Here is a 13,384-nt window from a genome sequence, read left to right as displayed (position 1 = left end):
ATCTTTTAAAAAATACTGCCATAATGTGACTGGGAGTTGACTGCCTGGTGCTGCAGGGCTGGTACTGTGGGACGGGGGTAGGGGGATGCAGCAGGGCTGGGGCTGTGCAGGGCAGTGCTTCGTCCAGGACGGGGCACCTGCAGAGGCCAGTGACGGTGGTGTGCTGGTGCCCAAGTGGGAGCCTGGATTTCAGTGCCTGCTTTGTCTCACTGAGTGGATGGCCTGAGATCAGCCCCTGAATGCTCACAGCCTCCTTCCCACTATGCAAAGGCTGAGGTGGGAATCCAAGGAGAACATCCCAGTGAAGCCTTCAGGAGGGTCTAAGAACATGATGCACGTTAAATGTCAACTGTTGCCTTGTGAACTGGCTGTGAGGTGACATGACACATGATGTGACAGGCACACAGGGTGGCCACATCTCTGTGGCTGGAATGGACCCTGCAGATGCTGTCTGAGGTGATGCTGTTGTGGTGAGTGTGTTCTGGGATCAGCCAAGCTGGCCGCCTTGTCTGCTCACATAGGCCTGGTGTTTCTGACCCACACAGGGAGACACAGCCAGAGAGCAGTAACAAGTTCTCACCTTCCCATACACCTCTCCCGCTGATGCTTTAATTCTTCTTCACACAAAACTTACAGTCCCATGCTCTCCACATGAGCTAATTTTGCTTATAGAAGGAAAAAATGAACTTCCTGTGTTACCTGCAATGTCCCCACAGCCTGGCCACGGTGTGTCTCCCACTTCTGTCTCGTCACTTCCCACCAGATTTCATCTTCTCGCCACACTTGCTTCACCTGATTCAACATGAGTTTCCATTTGCTCATTCCTTCATCCATTTCACCCAGACATTTTATGCTTGCTCATGATATGCCAGGAGCAGGCTGTTCTAACACATAGCTTTGGCTTTTAAAGAGTTCACAATCTAGTAGAAAGGCTTGTGAAGTGCTCAGCATAAAACCGGTAAGGCAGTAAAATATGCACCAGGGGCCTTGTCTGGTCAGTGCTGTTTGACTTCTTCAAAAGAAGTGGTGGGTTTGTTGGAGGAGACTGTGAAACACTTCATGGGAAAGGTGGGCTTTATCCTGGGCACTCAATGGTCTGGAGACTGAGGACTCAGTAGGCAGATGACAGAAATTGTTCCTAAGTCAAGTCGAACAGAATTAAGCCCAGACTCGTGACTCATGAGCTGAAGGAAGCATATGGGCTTTGAGAGCATGGGGGGTGGGGGGCAGGGCATGGGCAAACTGGTTCTGAAGAGGCTGCAGGCAGGCTGAGGGCTGTGTGGACCAGGGTGTGTTCCACTTCTGCCTTCATGTCTCTGATCCTGGGTGGGACCTTATTATCAGGTCTGGACAATCCAGGCAAAGAGCAGCCCAAAAGATACAAGCCTCTGAGGACAGGTACAGGGACTTGCCTTGCCTAAGAAGGACATAGACATGAGGAGTCCCGCTGGGGTTCACATGGCTGTGAGGTAGCATCTGCACTTGTGGAGGCCGAGCCCGGCAAGCAAAAGGAGCGGCAAGTGGAGATTGTAGGTACAAACAGAAAGTGAGGCCCCTGGAGGCCAAACTTCTGGCCAGGCCTGGAGCCTGAGTTTCTAGCTGCATCCCTTACCAGCAGCCTCTGCCCCTCAGCCCATGAACCAGCTGTTCCACTGGCTAGGTGCACTTGAGCTGGCAGCTGCCCAGCAGTGAAGGCATCGTCACCATAAAACCGTGCATGGGACGTGTGTGACGTGGTGGGGCAACAGGAGGCTGGAGAAAGTTAAGATGCGCGTGTTTTAATGCAGACCAAAGTGCATCACAGGCTCTGGGAAGCAGCCCCAGTGGATGACACGGAAGACAAACCCAAGGAGGCCTGTCAGTTGCCACTTACATCTTCAAGAATGGAGCCCTTTGTCCTTGGGTATCCTGATTGATGAAATACCCCCGGGCTCAGCTCCCCCTCCCCTGTGGGGCATCCTCTTGATGCCCCGGAGACCTGAGCGACCCTATTCTGTTTCCACTGTGCCTCTGACTTGGAGCTCGACTTCAGAGGCCCTCAGGAGGGGGTGCCCACCCAGAGGGTTCCCGATTCTGTCGGGCTCCGGGCATGCCGATGCCGCTGGCCCAGGGGCCTCTCCTAGAGAACCGCTGCTTGAACACACTTCCTGTGGCTGCATTCCAGCTCCCCACTCCCCTGTCAGACGAAAGCTTCCTGAGGGGGTTTCTGACTCACCTTGGAAACTCTCAGTAGCTGACATAACGCTCTACACAAAACCGGGAGCCGAGGTGACTTACTGCGTGATTAACAGTGGAGACAGACATGTACACACGATAAATCCCCCTAGTTACCATCCAAACATATTCCCTCCATGAAGAACTCTGCAGCTGAGAAGGGCAGTAGACACCCGACAGCTGGGGCTGCCTGGTTCCCCCACACCATCTCCCTGATTTCTTTTAATTCCCTGCATAAAAGGGCTGTGATCATTTTCAAATACAAGAAAGCCTGAGGTGTATGATTCTACAGAAGTCACGACTAGGATGGTCCCGTTCCCCAGGAGTTTCTATAATATTTTTCCTCCATTCAGCGGGCACCCGGCAGCTCAGGGGAATACAAAACAAGCTTTTTTTTTATCCCTACAAATGTTTTTTAGAAATGCTGATCAGACAAACTGTATAGCTGTTCTGATGACAAGATGTTCTGTCCTTCTAGGCTTCCTTGCCTTCTAACTATTTAAAAACACCAGATTCAGAATTATTTTTCAAACCATGTCATTAAAACAACACGGAGCCTGTGAGCTCAGGAAGATGCCGGCACTGACTTCTGGGTGTTCAGACCTTGGCTTCCCATTGGCCTCGACCGCCTCTCTCTGAGCTAATGGGGTGGCCTATGGAATAAGACACGCCTGGAATCCCACACTCTGCTGCTAGGACCTATCTCAGGGGTTTCCTCACTGGGCTCCTTGGAACCTGACACTCCCTCCAGGCCCCTCGGTTCAGGGGTGGAGTCCTGAGTGTGGTGGATGCAGGTGTCAAGGGCTGCATTACCTCAGGCATCCCGTGACGTTGTAGAATATGTCAAAATCAAGCAGACCATTGGCTTTGGGGTAGTCTCCTTCCGGCCACCCTGAAAAGGGGATGACGATGTTCTCTGTCAGGGTGAGCAGGGCTTCTGTTATCATTAGGTTCTTCAACTTGTCGTTGGAAGACAAATTCCACAGCAAACCTGGGAAAGCAAAGCTGCTGTCAAAACATAGCCAAGGAGGCTAGAGCCATCAAGGGGCGCCGGGGAGAGCCTCTTCCCAATGAGAAGAGCCTGCCAGAGACGGAAGCTGATCCATCAGAATAGCCAAGAGGGAACTGCCACCAGGCCTAACTGGACAGGGATGCCCGAGAAAGCCAGGAGCACTTACACACTCACCGCTGTTCCTCCTAGAGGATCCACCAAGAAGCTGACCTCATTGGGGTAATGAAACCCACCTCTTCAGCAGGGAGGCTTGAAAGGATCCTATGTACCCAAGCCTTCCATATGTCAGGGAGCAGCGCTATCCCCTCCCCCTCAGACACACGGAGACAGGGCCTCCTGGCTCCCACTCTCTGATGCCGGGTGCCCTGTGCCTGGCCCAGCAGGAAGCACCTGCGGAGGCTTCTGCCCATTGGTCACCAGCGGGCAGGTGGGCTTCACCACCAACCCCAGTCACGGCTACCTTCTTACAGACACCACAGCCTCCCAGAACCAGCGCTTCTCCCGCGGGCATCTTATGGGCAAGTGAGGGGTGGACATTGGGTGAGGATGGTCATGCCCACTCCCCTAAACTCGCTGCCCCTGCAATCCCCACTCAGGAGAAAGGCACGTGGGCCAATGCAGGAAAAGACCGGAGGGCAGGGCCTGGCCTCTCCAGATAGACAAGCTGGGTCTGAGTGGGAATGCGAGCGGCAGATATGTGGGAGGTTTGTTTTTCTCATGGCTTTGGGGCTCAAATCATCCTGATTCAGCGGAAGGCCTGGGAGGACCACATGGGGGCATGGGGCCTGGTGATGCCAGCAAGTCACGCCGACAGACAGGGAGAGCGGACAGACAGGGGGACAGTGGAGAGGAGACTGCTCCTCCTTTGCTCCTCCACTCACCCCACCCTCCACCAATGTCCAGTCAATAACCCACATCTTTGTCACTGTTCTGCAGGGAACAGAGAAGTGGTCCGGGCACCCAGGACAGCCTGCTTGATGGAAACAGCTAATAACACCATCTTGGCTGAAGCAGGAGATGGCATCACCGCTCCTGATTTTAATGACTGAAATAAAAGTCTGCAGGAAAAGCTTGCTAATTGTTCTGCAGTCCTTGCATTTGGCCGTCAATTAGAGCCTGCTAGGCCTGACTCAATCTTTGGGGCTTGACTGGTTTACTTTCGCTGTGTGCAAATAACTCGTTTTGAAACAGTAACTGAATTTCCATGGCAGCCCACACGAACAATGACAGACACCAACATGCAGGCCTGTGGGGACTAGGATTCTGGTTCCGGGAGGCCTTTCCAGATCAAACCAGCATTTGGGGTTGGTTGTGAGCAGGGTACCCCAGCCCCAGGGATTGCAAGACAATCACTTCATATGGTCTTCACAGGCCGGTGGGGGTGCGGACAGACACAAAGAAATGCTGAAGGTGGCTGGAAACAATTTAAAGACCTCCACCTCAGACCTCTGAGGTGGAGGTTTAGTTACCAAACTACAAAAGAAAGTGAAAAAGAAGAGAGAAAAAGAAAAAACAAAAGCTTTCAGTTCTAAATAAGCAAACAAATTAACAGTCTGTGCTGCCAGAGGCTTAAAATGTGAAGCTTAAAGAACATTCCTTCTTTTTGAAAAGGACCACACAGGGCACTCACAGGGAGAGCGCAGGGAACAATGGAAACCAGAGGCTTAATCTGAACAAAAGGGAGTGGAACTTTCCTCCAGCAGTGAACATCCCTTGCAGCTGGCATGCTGCATTCTGTCTACAGAAGCCTATGGTTTGGGGCATTTTAGTCCAACTTTTAATGTAGAATATTGAACAGAAAGCCCTGCCTGCTACATTTCTATGTGGCATGAAGCAGGGGAAGAGCTAACATGTGCACTGGGGATCTGAGGTAGCACATGCTGACCAGCACAGCCTCACAGTCACAAAGTCAGAAAGTGACCACTTCAAGCTGGGAAAATGGGTGTGACGTGAGACAAAGATGAGGACCCTTCATCTAGAGAGCTCATAATAATTAAAAATTGAATCCCTGGGAGAAAAATTAACCCAAAGCCTCTGCCTTCCCACAGGAAGGCAGGTTCTCTGGCAATAAAAGACACGCTAGTTCAGCAGCTGCTTGTTCTTTTTCAACTGCAGAGAGCAAGACCAGAACCAATGGGTGGAATTTCTAGAGAAGGAGATTTTGGCTCGCAGAAAGAATAAACTTCTAGGAGAACTTTTAGGAAAACAGGGCGACCCAACTCTAATCTGGATAAAATTGTATGGGAATATAAAAATAAAATTTATTAATTAAAAAAAAAAAAGAATATCTTCAATAGGATTCCATTTATACACAGATCCAAAAAATATGCCCGATTAAAGCAATTGGTCCAATAAAAAAAAAAAAAAATACTGACCCAGGGTTTATCCTGAAACGAGATCGTTCCATCAGACAAAGTCTCCAAAGGAGCCCAGTGACAAATCAGAGACTCGACTCCTGGGCCACACCCCAGATTTTTTAGTGAGAACCTCAGGATAGGTTCCAGGACCTTGTGGTTGAAAAGCGTCCCTCTGTCTGGCATGAGGAAAAAAAGGGCTGGAGGATGCTTGAGACATGCTCTGGCTGCTCACAGCCCAGGTTCCCCGGTAGGATATGCAGAGCTTTGTTTTCATTGGTCTCATCTTTAACTACTGGCCAATTTACTCACAGCGGCTAAATTTCTATCACTGCAGTTCTTTGTTAAAGCTGGTCTGCTTGTACTTTTCTATCAAATGATGCTCTCTCATGCTAGCCAAAAAAAAAGTGAATAGGCCCTCCCTGCTGGCCTAGGTGTTGTCTCAGTACTGTCACTGCTAAGGTTTGCGTTTGATCCCCAGCCAGGGAGCTAACCACATGGCGCAGCAGACCTCTCCTATCTCACCCGCTGCTCCCCTCAGCAGTGGATTTCAGTGGATCTGCCGGTTCTGCTCCCCACTCTGTCTCTGATGAATCCTCTCACCCCAACCCCCACCTCTGGCCTACATCCCAGTTCTTCTGTGTATAAATAAATAAAAATAAATCTTTAAAAAAAAAGAGAGAGAGAGGTACTGAAAACTGCATGACCCAGAAATGTATTACCAACTGTGATATTTGCAAAAAAACACTGTGAAAGGGGAATCTTCTCGCTATGAAAACCCAGGTTTTATTAACCTCTAGGATGGGAAATACAGTCATTCACCAAGTCAGTGAAACTTAAGTAGCAAGACTTGAAAATTGGGTGATTAAAGGAATCCTTACTTGAGTACAAAAGCAAGAGTGTGAGGTTGAGGAGGAGGTGACAGAGAACTGGCTGTTTTTCACCCTGCTTTTCAATGTGATCACAAAGCAGAAATGATTTATTTTATTACTTCCCTTGCCTAGATATATCCCTTCTCTCACCTAAATTTTACAAATCCTATCTAAAACACCACACTACTACAAAGACTATTTATTCCAAGTTATAGACCCAAGGTATGTGGCTGCACAAATGTAGGATAAAATAATAAGCAATCATTTTTGAAAGGTGCATAATTATTTAAAAGTAAACATTTAATAGCAATCTAATTAAATATTCTTGTAAAATGCACACTCAACATGCACCTCACATAAACCTCATTTCCCACCATCCCAGACTCCCCCAAATGCAGGACAGGATCCCGGCCCTGCTTCATTTGTATCAGGGCCTGTCTGTCTGCCCCCCCTTTGAACCCAAGGCAGAGCCCCCTTCCAGTGGGCATTCACTTCCCAGCGACCACGAAAATGAGCCTCTGAGCCACAGATGATCTGCTCCTGTGGGCACTCGAGCACCACCCTGGTAAGTGGGGGACAGTCTCTGTGGGAAGTTCTTAACCCGGGTCTGGGTCCTTCCACCTGGAGGGGAAGCACTGCCCTCCTGCTGGGATGAAAGCCCCACCCCAGCACTCCCCAGGGATCCCTGGGATGGTAACTCCAGGAGACCGGGAACTGGACTCCCTGAATGGGGGCATCTGGGGAGGGGTGAGGTGGATGTTTAAACAGAGGTGGATGTATAAACAGGGGTGAGGCAGATGTATAAACAGAGGTGAAGAGGGAGGAGGAGACGGGGTGGGGGGCGGGTTGAGAGACAATGTGGAAGAGAGTCAGGCCTGAGACACGAGGAGGCCGCTCCTGATCCTGGGCAGGGACAGGGCAGCGTTATCTTGACCACGTGCTGGATTTACATTTTGGGCTCTCCTTCCATCAAAGCCTCTGGGGCCTGCCTCACCCCTTTCTTGTGTTCCCACCAGAAGGTGCCTTGGACTTGTGCAAGCTCTTGGGTCTCAGCTGCTCCTCTCTGAGATCAGCCTGTTTAGCTGGGGACTTGCCCATGAGAAGATGTGTGATTTTTGAAATTTTAGTGGAATCTATTATTTGAAAGCCTTTCTTTTTTCTCTTTCTTTCTCAACAACAATTCCACTAAAAATCTTTCACACTAAGAGTATGCTATCTTTGCCTTTGAATGTATGAATCTCCAGACCCCCTATTTTAGAGTGTGGACCCCTTAACAGTTAGGGGCCCTTGAGACCCCCTCCATCACGCACCTGCAGTGTGAAAGAAGCAGGAAGCTAACATTAATAGGTGCCCAGGCCATTCCCTAAAGCCATGCTGAGCAGAGAGGGGCTGAGAGGGCATGTGCAAGGGTCACACGAAGATGCTGGTGGAACAGTGACCCCGGAGACAGCGGCCAGGGAGTGGGCTCAGCAGGTGCCAGGTGTGGAACAAGGCTCTAGGCTAACACAACAGCAAGACTAAGGTGTGAGGACTGGAGACAGACTGACCAACTGCAGCTGCTGGCTGGGAGGGGAGTGTCAGCGGGCTCACGTAGTAAATGCCTGTGCGCACCAGTGCGGCCTTTATAGGGATCGGAGCACAGTGCAGCGACGACTTCATTTTAAAAAGCAATCACCAGAAGCAGAGCAGATAGACTGGGAACTCTGAGCCACAGTGTTCCTCAACGACTAAGCACACAGCTCCTCGGGGCAGATGGAGATGGAGGCTCGCCTGATGTGGTGGCCAGAGAGTGAGGGTCAGCAGAGAGTCCCTCCAAGCTGAGTCTCAAAGACAAGCTCCTGCCCCAAGAAGTGTAAAACTGACTCAGCTCTGCCCCAAAGGTATGGGTGGAAGTCGCTTGGCAATACAAGACACCCAGACAGAAGTGGATTTAAACCTGGGCTTTGTTCTTTGCTGGTTGTGCAATATGGGTAATTTGTTTACCTGCCTGCCTCCCCTAGCACCAGGCTGGTTGTAGGTAAACTATCATCAGTGCCTAAGGCAGCTGGCAGCTGGGGGGAGGAAGAGCTGAGAAAGAGAGCCCCAGAGAGCCTTGAGCACCAACAGGGGCTCAGGCAAAGGGGCCCTGAGAAACTAACCATGCAAGAGTCCACTGTGAGTTCCTTGCTTTGTGTCTCTAAACCAAGATGTAAACAGCCTTTTGTGAGTCAACAATTTATTTCTGAGGCCCGGAAGCACTCCCTTTGCTCTTCCATTAACTGAGCTTACAGGAAGTTCCTTAGAAGGATTTGCATCAAGCACTGAAACAGCAACCCCACTCAGTCAACATGGAAGGCAGGGACGTCTGGCCAGCCTGCGTTATCCATAGGTTATCTGAGGGTGACCAATAGTTTCTGTGATATCAGGACCACAGAATGCTCTCTGACTTCAGCTCCATACAGCCCTGGGAGGAGGAAGTGAAGTCCAGTGGGTTACTTCCTTGACACGTGTCCAGCCCTCCCCAGCTCTCCAGCCATCACCTCCGAGCCCCACGCACTCACCAGCCACGCTTCCTCCAAATAACCAGCCGCTGCTTTCAGCTTCTCTGCTATGCTAGTGATATTTACTTTGCCAGGAGTGACTTCATTCTCCTTCAAAACATCAACCCAAAGCCTATATCCCCTTTCAAGCCTACAAGGTAAAGTCTTTTCTGCCTGAACAGGTTAATCCTAATACTATATTTTAATGAAGAAAAGGTAAGGTTTGGCTCTTGAATAACTAATCAATTCATAATCACCTAATGGAATTATTTGCAATAAAGAAATAAAATGTCAACCATCACCTAATTATTCCTGCTTTAGTAGAGAGAAAATAGGACCCACAACCACCCTAGGCTGTGACTCTCACAGCTGGACACTTGAAAGCTGTTCTATAAATGTCGGCTGAATGAAGGGATGAGATCAGCCCTAACTGCTGTGTTCATTCTCCCGGGACATGGAGGGACAGAAACTGTGTCTGGACCTGAGAGGATGTTGGCAGGGGGCACAGCACCACCCTTCATAGCTCCATAAAGTTAAAATGTATCAAGGTAGAAAAACTGTGATATTTTAAGATAAATGGACAGAGAGGCTATAATGACAAAAACATTATAGGAAAGTCTGTATAATAAAGTGAGGACAGCTGAAGTGCAAAACACACACAATTCAATCTAAAACTCTTATGGCTCCTTTTTTTTTTTTTTTTTTTTTATGTTTTATTTATTTATTTATTTATTTGTTTGTTTGTTTATACATGCACTGGGTACAGTCAGAAGCGCAGGAGGGTGAGAGAATTCACCAGAGCCAGAGCAGGGAGCAGAGCAGGCAGAAGGACCGAAGTACACTGCTGAGGGGAGCAGCGGGCGGCAGAAGAGGTCTGCGCGCCATGCGGGACCCTCCTCCGGTGGCCGGGGAGCAGCCGGGGATCGAACCGGCGCGGCAGAGGCCGCGGGCAGCTTCGCAACCCAGCGCTCAACCGCTGAGCCACCAGGGAAGCCCTCTTATGGCTCCTTTTTAATCAAGAAGGAATACTATCAACTATTACCATTGACATGATCATCCCTTATCACTTATAACGCCTTATCATCCCTTATAACGCCTTATCACATGGCGTTAAAGAGGGCTAACTTCTTTTTTTTAAGATTTATTTATTTATTTATATAAGCACTGGGTACAGCCAGAAGTGCGGGAGGGTGAGAGAATTCACCAGAGCCAGAGCGGGGAGCAGAACAGGCAGACTGAAGAAGTACACTGCTGAGGCGAGCAGCGGGTGTGGCAGGAAAGGTCTGCGTACCATGTAGGACCCTTGCCGGCGGCCGGTGATTGAACCAGAGCTGCAGAGGCTGCGGGCAGCTTCGCAGCTCAGGGCTCAAAAGCTGCGTCAATGGGGAGGCCCAAGAGGGCTAACTTCTTTGTACCTCCTGAGAAACTCAGACTGAATATCTAATACCTAAAAAACCCCTCAAACCCAAGGCTTTTATGAAAATTAAAATTGTCCATAAGTATATAAATACACTTATATACATTTTAAATTTATGTTTTTATAAAATTTACATTTTAAATTTACATGTATAAATGTATACATAATATATAACTTATTTATTTTTTAGCATAGAAGAATCCAGAGGTGTGGGTGGTGAGAGGATTCCCCAGAGACACATTGGGGAGTGAAACAGGTGGATCTACTGAAATCCACTGCTGAGGGGAGCAGCAGGAGAGACAGGAGAGGTCTGCTGTGCCCTATGTGGGTCAGCTCCCTGGCTGGGGATCAAACTCAGGCCTTTGCAGTGACAATGCTGATACTTAACCTCTAGGCCATCAGGGAGGCCCTGGTGCAGGGAGTTTTTAATAAATCACAGTGAGCAATTTGAACTTGGTCTGAGCTGCAATGGAGGCCAGCAGGGGCTGGGCTCCTGGAGTGACAGCTCCCCCTTCACTCCTTGACCACCTTCCAGGACACTGAGGGGAAATCCAGAGGGCAGGGGGCCAGACCCGCCCTGGCTGCTCCTTTTGTGGGCCCTACCTGTGATCTGCTTCTTGGTCTCCAGGTCTCTGGTCTGCCTCAGCACCTGCAGCAGCCGCGGGACCCCGTTGAGCTCGGCCACCTCCACCTTGTTGTCGTTATCCTCAAACACCAAGTTCCTCAGGGCCCCGCATGCCGCCCTCTGAACATCTTCACTCTGGACTTTGAGAAGCTGCAGGAGCTTGGGGATACCGTGAAGCTGGTTAACCTGGGAAGGAGCACAAAGGAGGACTCTGACGCACACATTCCTGATGGGGCCTCATCTGGCTTGGCAGAGGAGACATCCAGCATAATGGGGGACAGAGAAGTCTGCTGAGGTGGGTGCCGTGAATCAAGAACTGTGGGTGCAAACTGAGCCCTGGGTGTGCAGTGCACCCCCAGTGTGCGGCATCTCTCACAGTGGCACCCACAACAAACCTGGGCTGTTAAGGCTGAAACCTATGAAAGAAGTGAAGGCTCAGTGGTGAACAGCAGGTAAGTGACAGGAGGACAGAAAGGGTCAAGTAAGAAAAGTCTTGAGCATAATAAATTAAGAAGCAGAGAACCAGGGATTTGGGGAATGATGGAGGTTTTAGGAAAGAATATGCCATCCAAGAGTAAAACTCTACTGTCAGAAGTCATCTCCACCGCTAGTAGAAATAAAAATTCATTCACCAGGGCAACTAGTAGCAGCCACGCAAACTAACCCTACATGTGAGCTATTTTTGTGATTAGTGGCTTTGAGTATTTAGAAAGATTTCTATAAATTACACCAGTACTTTAAGTAAACAATACACATTTAAACAAGCCATTTAAAAAGTATCTCTTCTACCCAAATAGACAAGAAAGAGCAGGCTGTTAGATAAAGAAGCAGAAGGCCAGAATCACGAGTAGGACATGGAAATAGGTGGCAGATTCCAATGTTGCCTTTTAGGGTGTCAGCATGGTCTATGGTAATCCAGGGGTGGACGCAGCTGCTGGAGAGGAGGCTAAGTGGCGGCAGAGGCTTTCCTTGTCACAGGCTCCAGCTAGCACCTGTCTGTGAATATTTCAGCTGGTAAGAGCCTCCCATAAAGTTCTCAGCCATTTTCAACATTTCAATGTGGAGATTTGGGGGAATAAGCTGTCACAAAGCCAAGATTTCAAGATAATCTACATAATAACCATGAAGATAACCTCAGCTATAGCAAAGTGACAGCTCTCCCCCACGTCTCTGTCTGGGGGTGCAGGAGGTGCTGAGTTCTATGTAGTCACCAGATGGACAGATGGACGGCATGTGGGCTGAGGGGGGAAGGAGCCTGCAGAGACTGCCGCACAGAAGGCCACTCACCCTCTTGCGCGCCTCAGCCTTCTGGAAGCACTCGTGCTGGATGAAGGTGGCGGCTGCGCAGATCCTGGCGGGCGGCGTGTGGTCTGTGTCCAACATGCCCACAGCTCGCTCCAGGGTCATCTCCATGTCCGTGATCCTGCAAACACAGGCCCGGCTTCAGCAAATGTGCACGGCGGCCCCTCCCGCCATCCATGGGGAGCTCCTGAAGGCCTGACCCCAGTCCTGCTCCTGCCAAGGGCCTGTCAGTGGCCAGATCAAAGGCACCATAAGCTTCAGCTTCTCCAGAGGGATTTACCTCTGGGCTCGGAGGGGTCATGGCCGGCGTCTCCCAGAGGGAGAAACAGGGCTCTGTTTAGAATAAACACGCATGCAGGGAGAATTACACCGGAAAAATCACTTTAAAGCCCCAGTAAGACTTCAGATGACAATTGTTAAAAATCTGGTCACAGAACTTAAAAAGCACTCTAGCCCTGGAATGTCACACCAGGAGAGAAAATACCCCACCAGACTTTTCTCCCAGCTGCTCAGCACCTGTTATTTACCTGAATGTGAGGTTTTTTTTTTTTTAAGGATTCTAAAAGTGTTCTTAATTAATGACTACATCAGCGTATAGTGCATAGACAGCAAGAGCCAGCGGGATGGAGTTTGTAGTGTCACTAGGTGTGCAGGTGAGACAAGGCCCACGGGAAGGCCATGGCTAGACTCAAGCACAAACGGGCTCCTCCTTAAAATGTACCATTTTATGTCCAACCTGTGGCCCTATCCTTGGCAGAAGCAGGTTGTCTCCTGTGAACTCATATCCCCCTCTCACTCCCTGCAGGCGCCTACTGTTAAGACAAAGCCCCAGGCACTGGACACAGAGGAGGGCTACAGAGCAGGAGAAAAGTGTTCCTTGTGAGCTCAAATTCCCCCAAAGAAGCCTCTGTTTTCCACTCTGTGTCCTCTGGCACTCTTGTGCACAAAAAGCATGGCCTGCCCCGCTGGCTCCCTGCTGCTGGACCCTCCCCCTCAGGAAGCCACAGGGGCTGGACTGCCAGCCCGGAGGTGTTCCAGCTGGGCCTTGGGCCCAGCAGGACCAGCCTCA

The 13,384-nt window shown here is 49.9% G+C and overlaps 1 protein-coding gene across 7 annotated transcripts in view; it reads right to left on the bottom strand.

The window, feature by feature from the left end:
* The window catches only part of PKP2 (plakophilin 2), a 115,435-nt gene that overhangs the window by 25,035 nt on the left and 77,016 nt on the right, over positions 1-13,384 (bottom strand). For all 7 annotated transcript variants that reach the window (XM_054696257.1, XM_054696258.1, XM_054696261.1 and 4 more), the window contains 3 exons: positions 12,301-12,436; positions 10,992-11,199; positions 3,028-3,205 (listed from right to left, as the gene is read on the bottom strand). In XM_054696257.1, coding sequence (XP_054552232.1) covers positions 3,028-3,205; positions 10,992-11,199; positions 12,301-12,436 — 522 coding nt within the window. The remainder of the gene's footprint in view (positions 1-3,027; positions 3,206-10,991; positions 11,200-12,300; positions 12,437-13,384) is intronic.

This window comes from Talpa occidentalis, unplaced genomic scaffold (genome assembly GCF_014898055.3).
Source record: "Talpa occidentalis isolate TD23 unplaced genomic scaffold, MPIMG_talOcc4v2.1 talOcc4.16, whole genome shotgun sequence".
NCBI lineage: Eukaryota > Metazoa > Chordata > Mammalia > Eulipotyphla > Talpidae > Talpa > Talpa occidentalis.
This window is presented reverse-complemented; position numbering and strand designations above follow the sequence as displayed.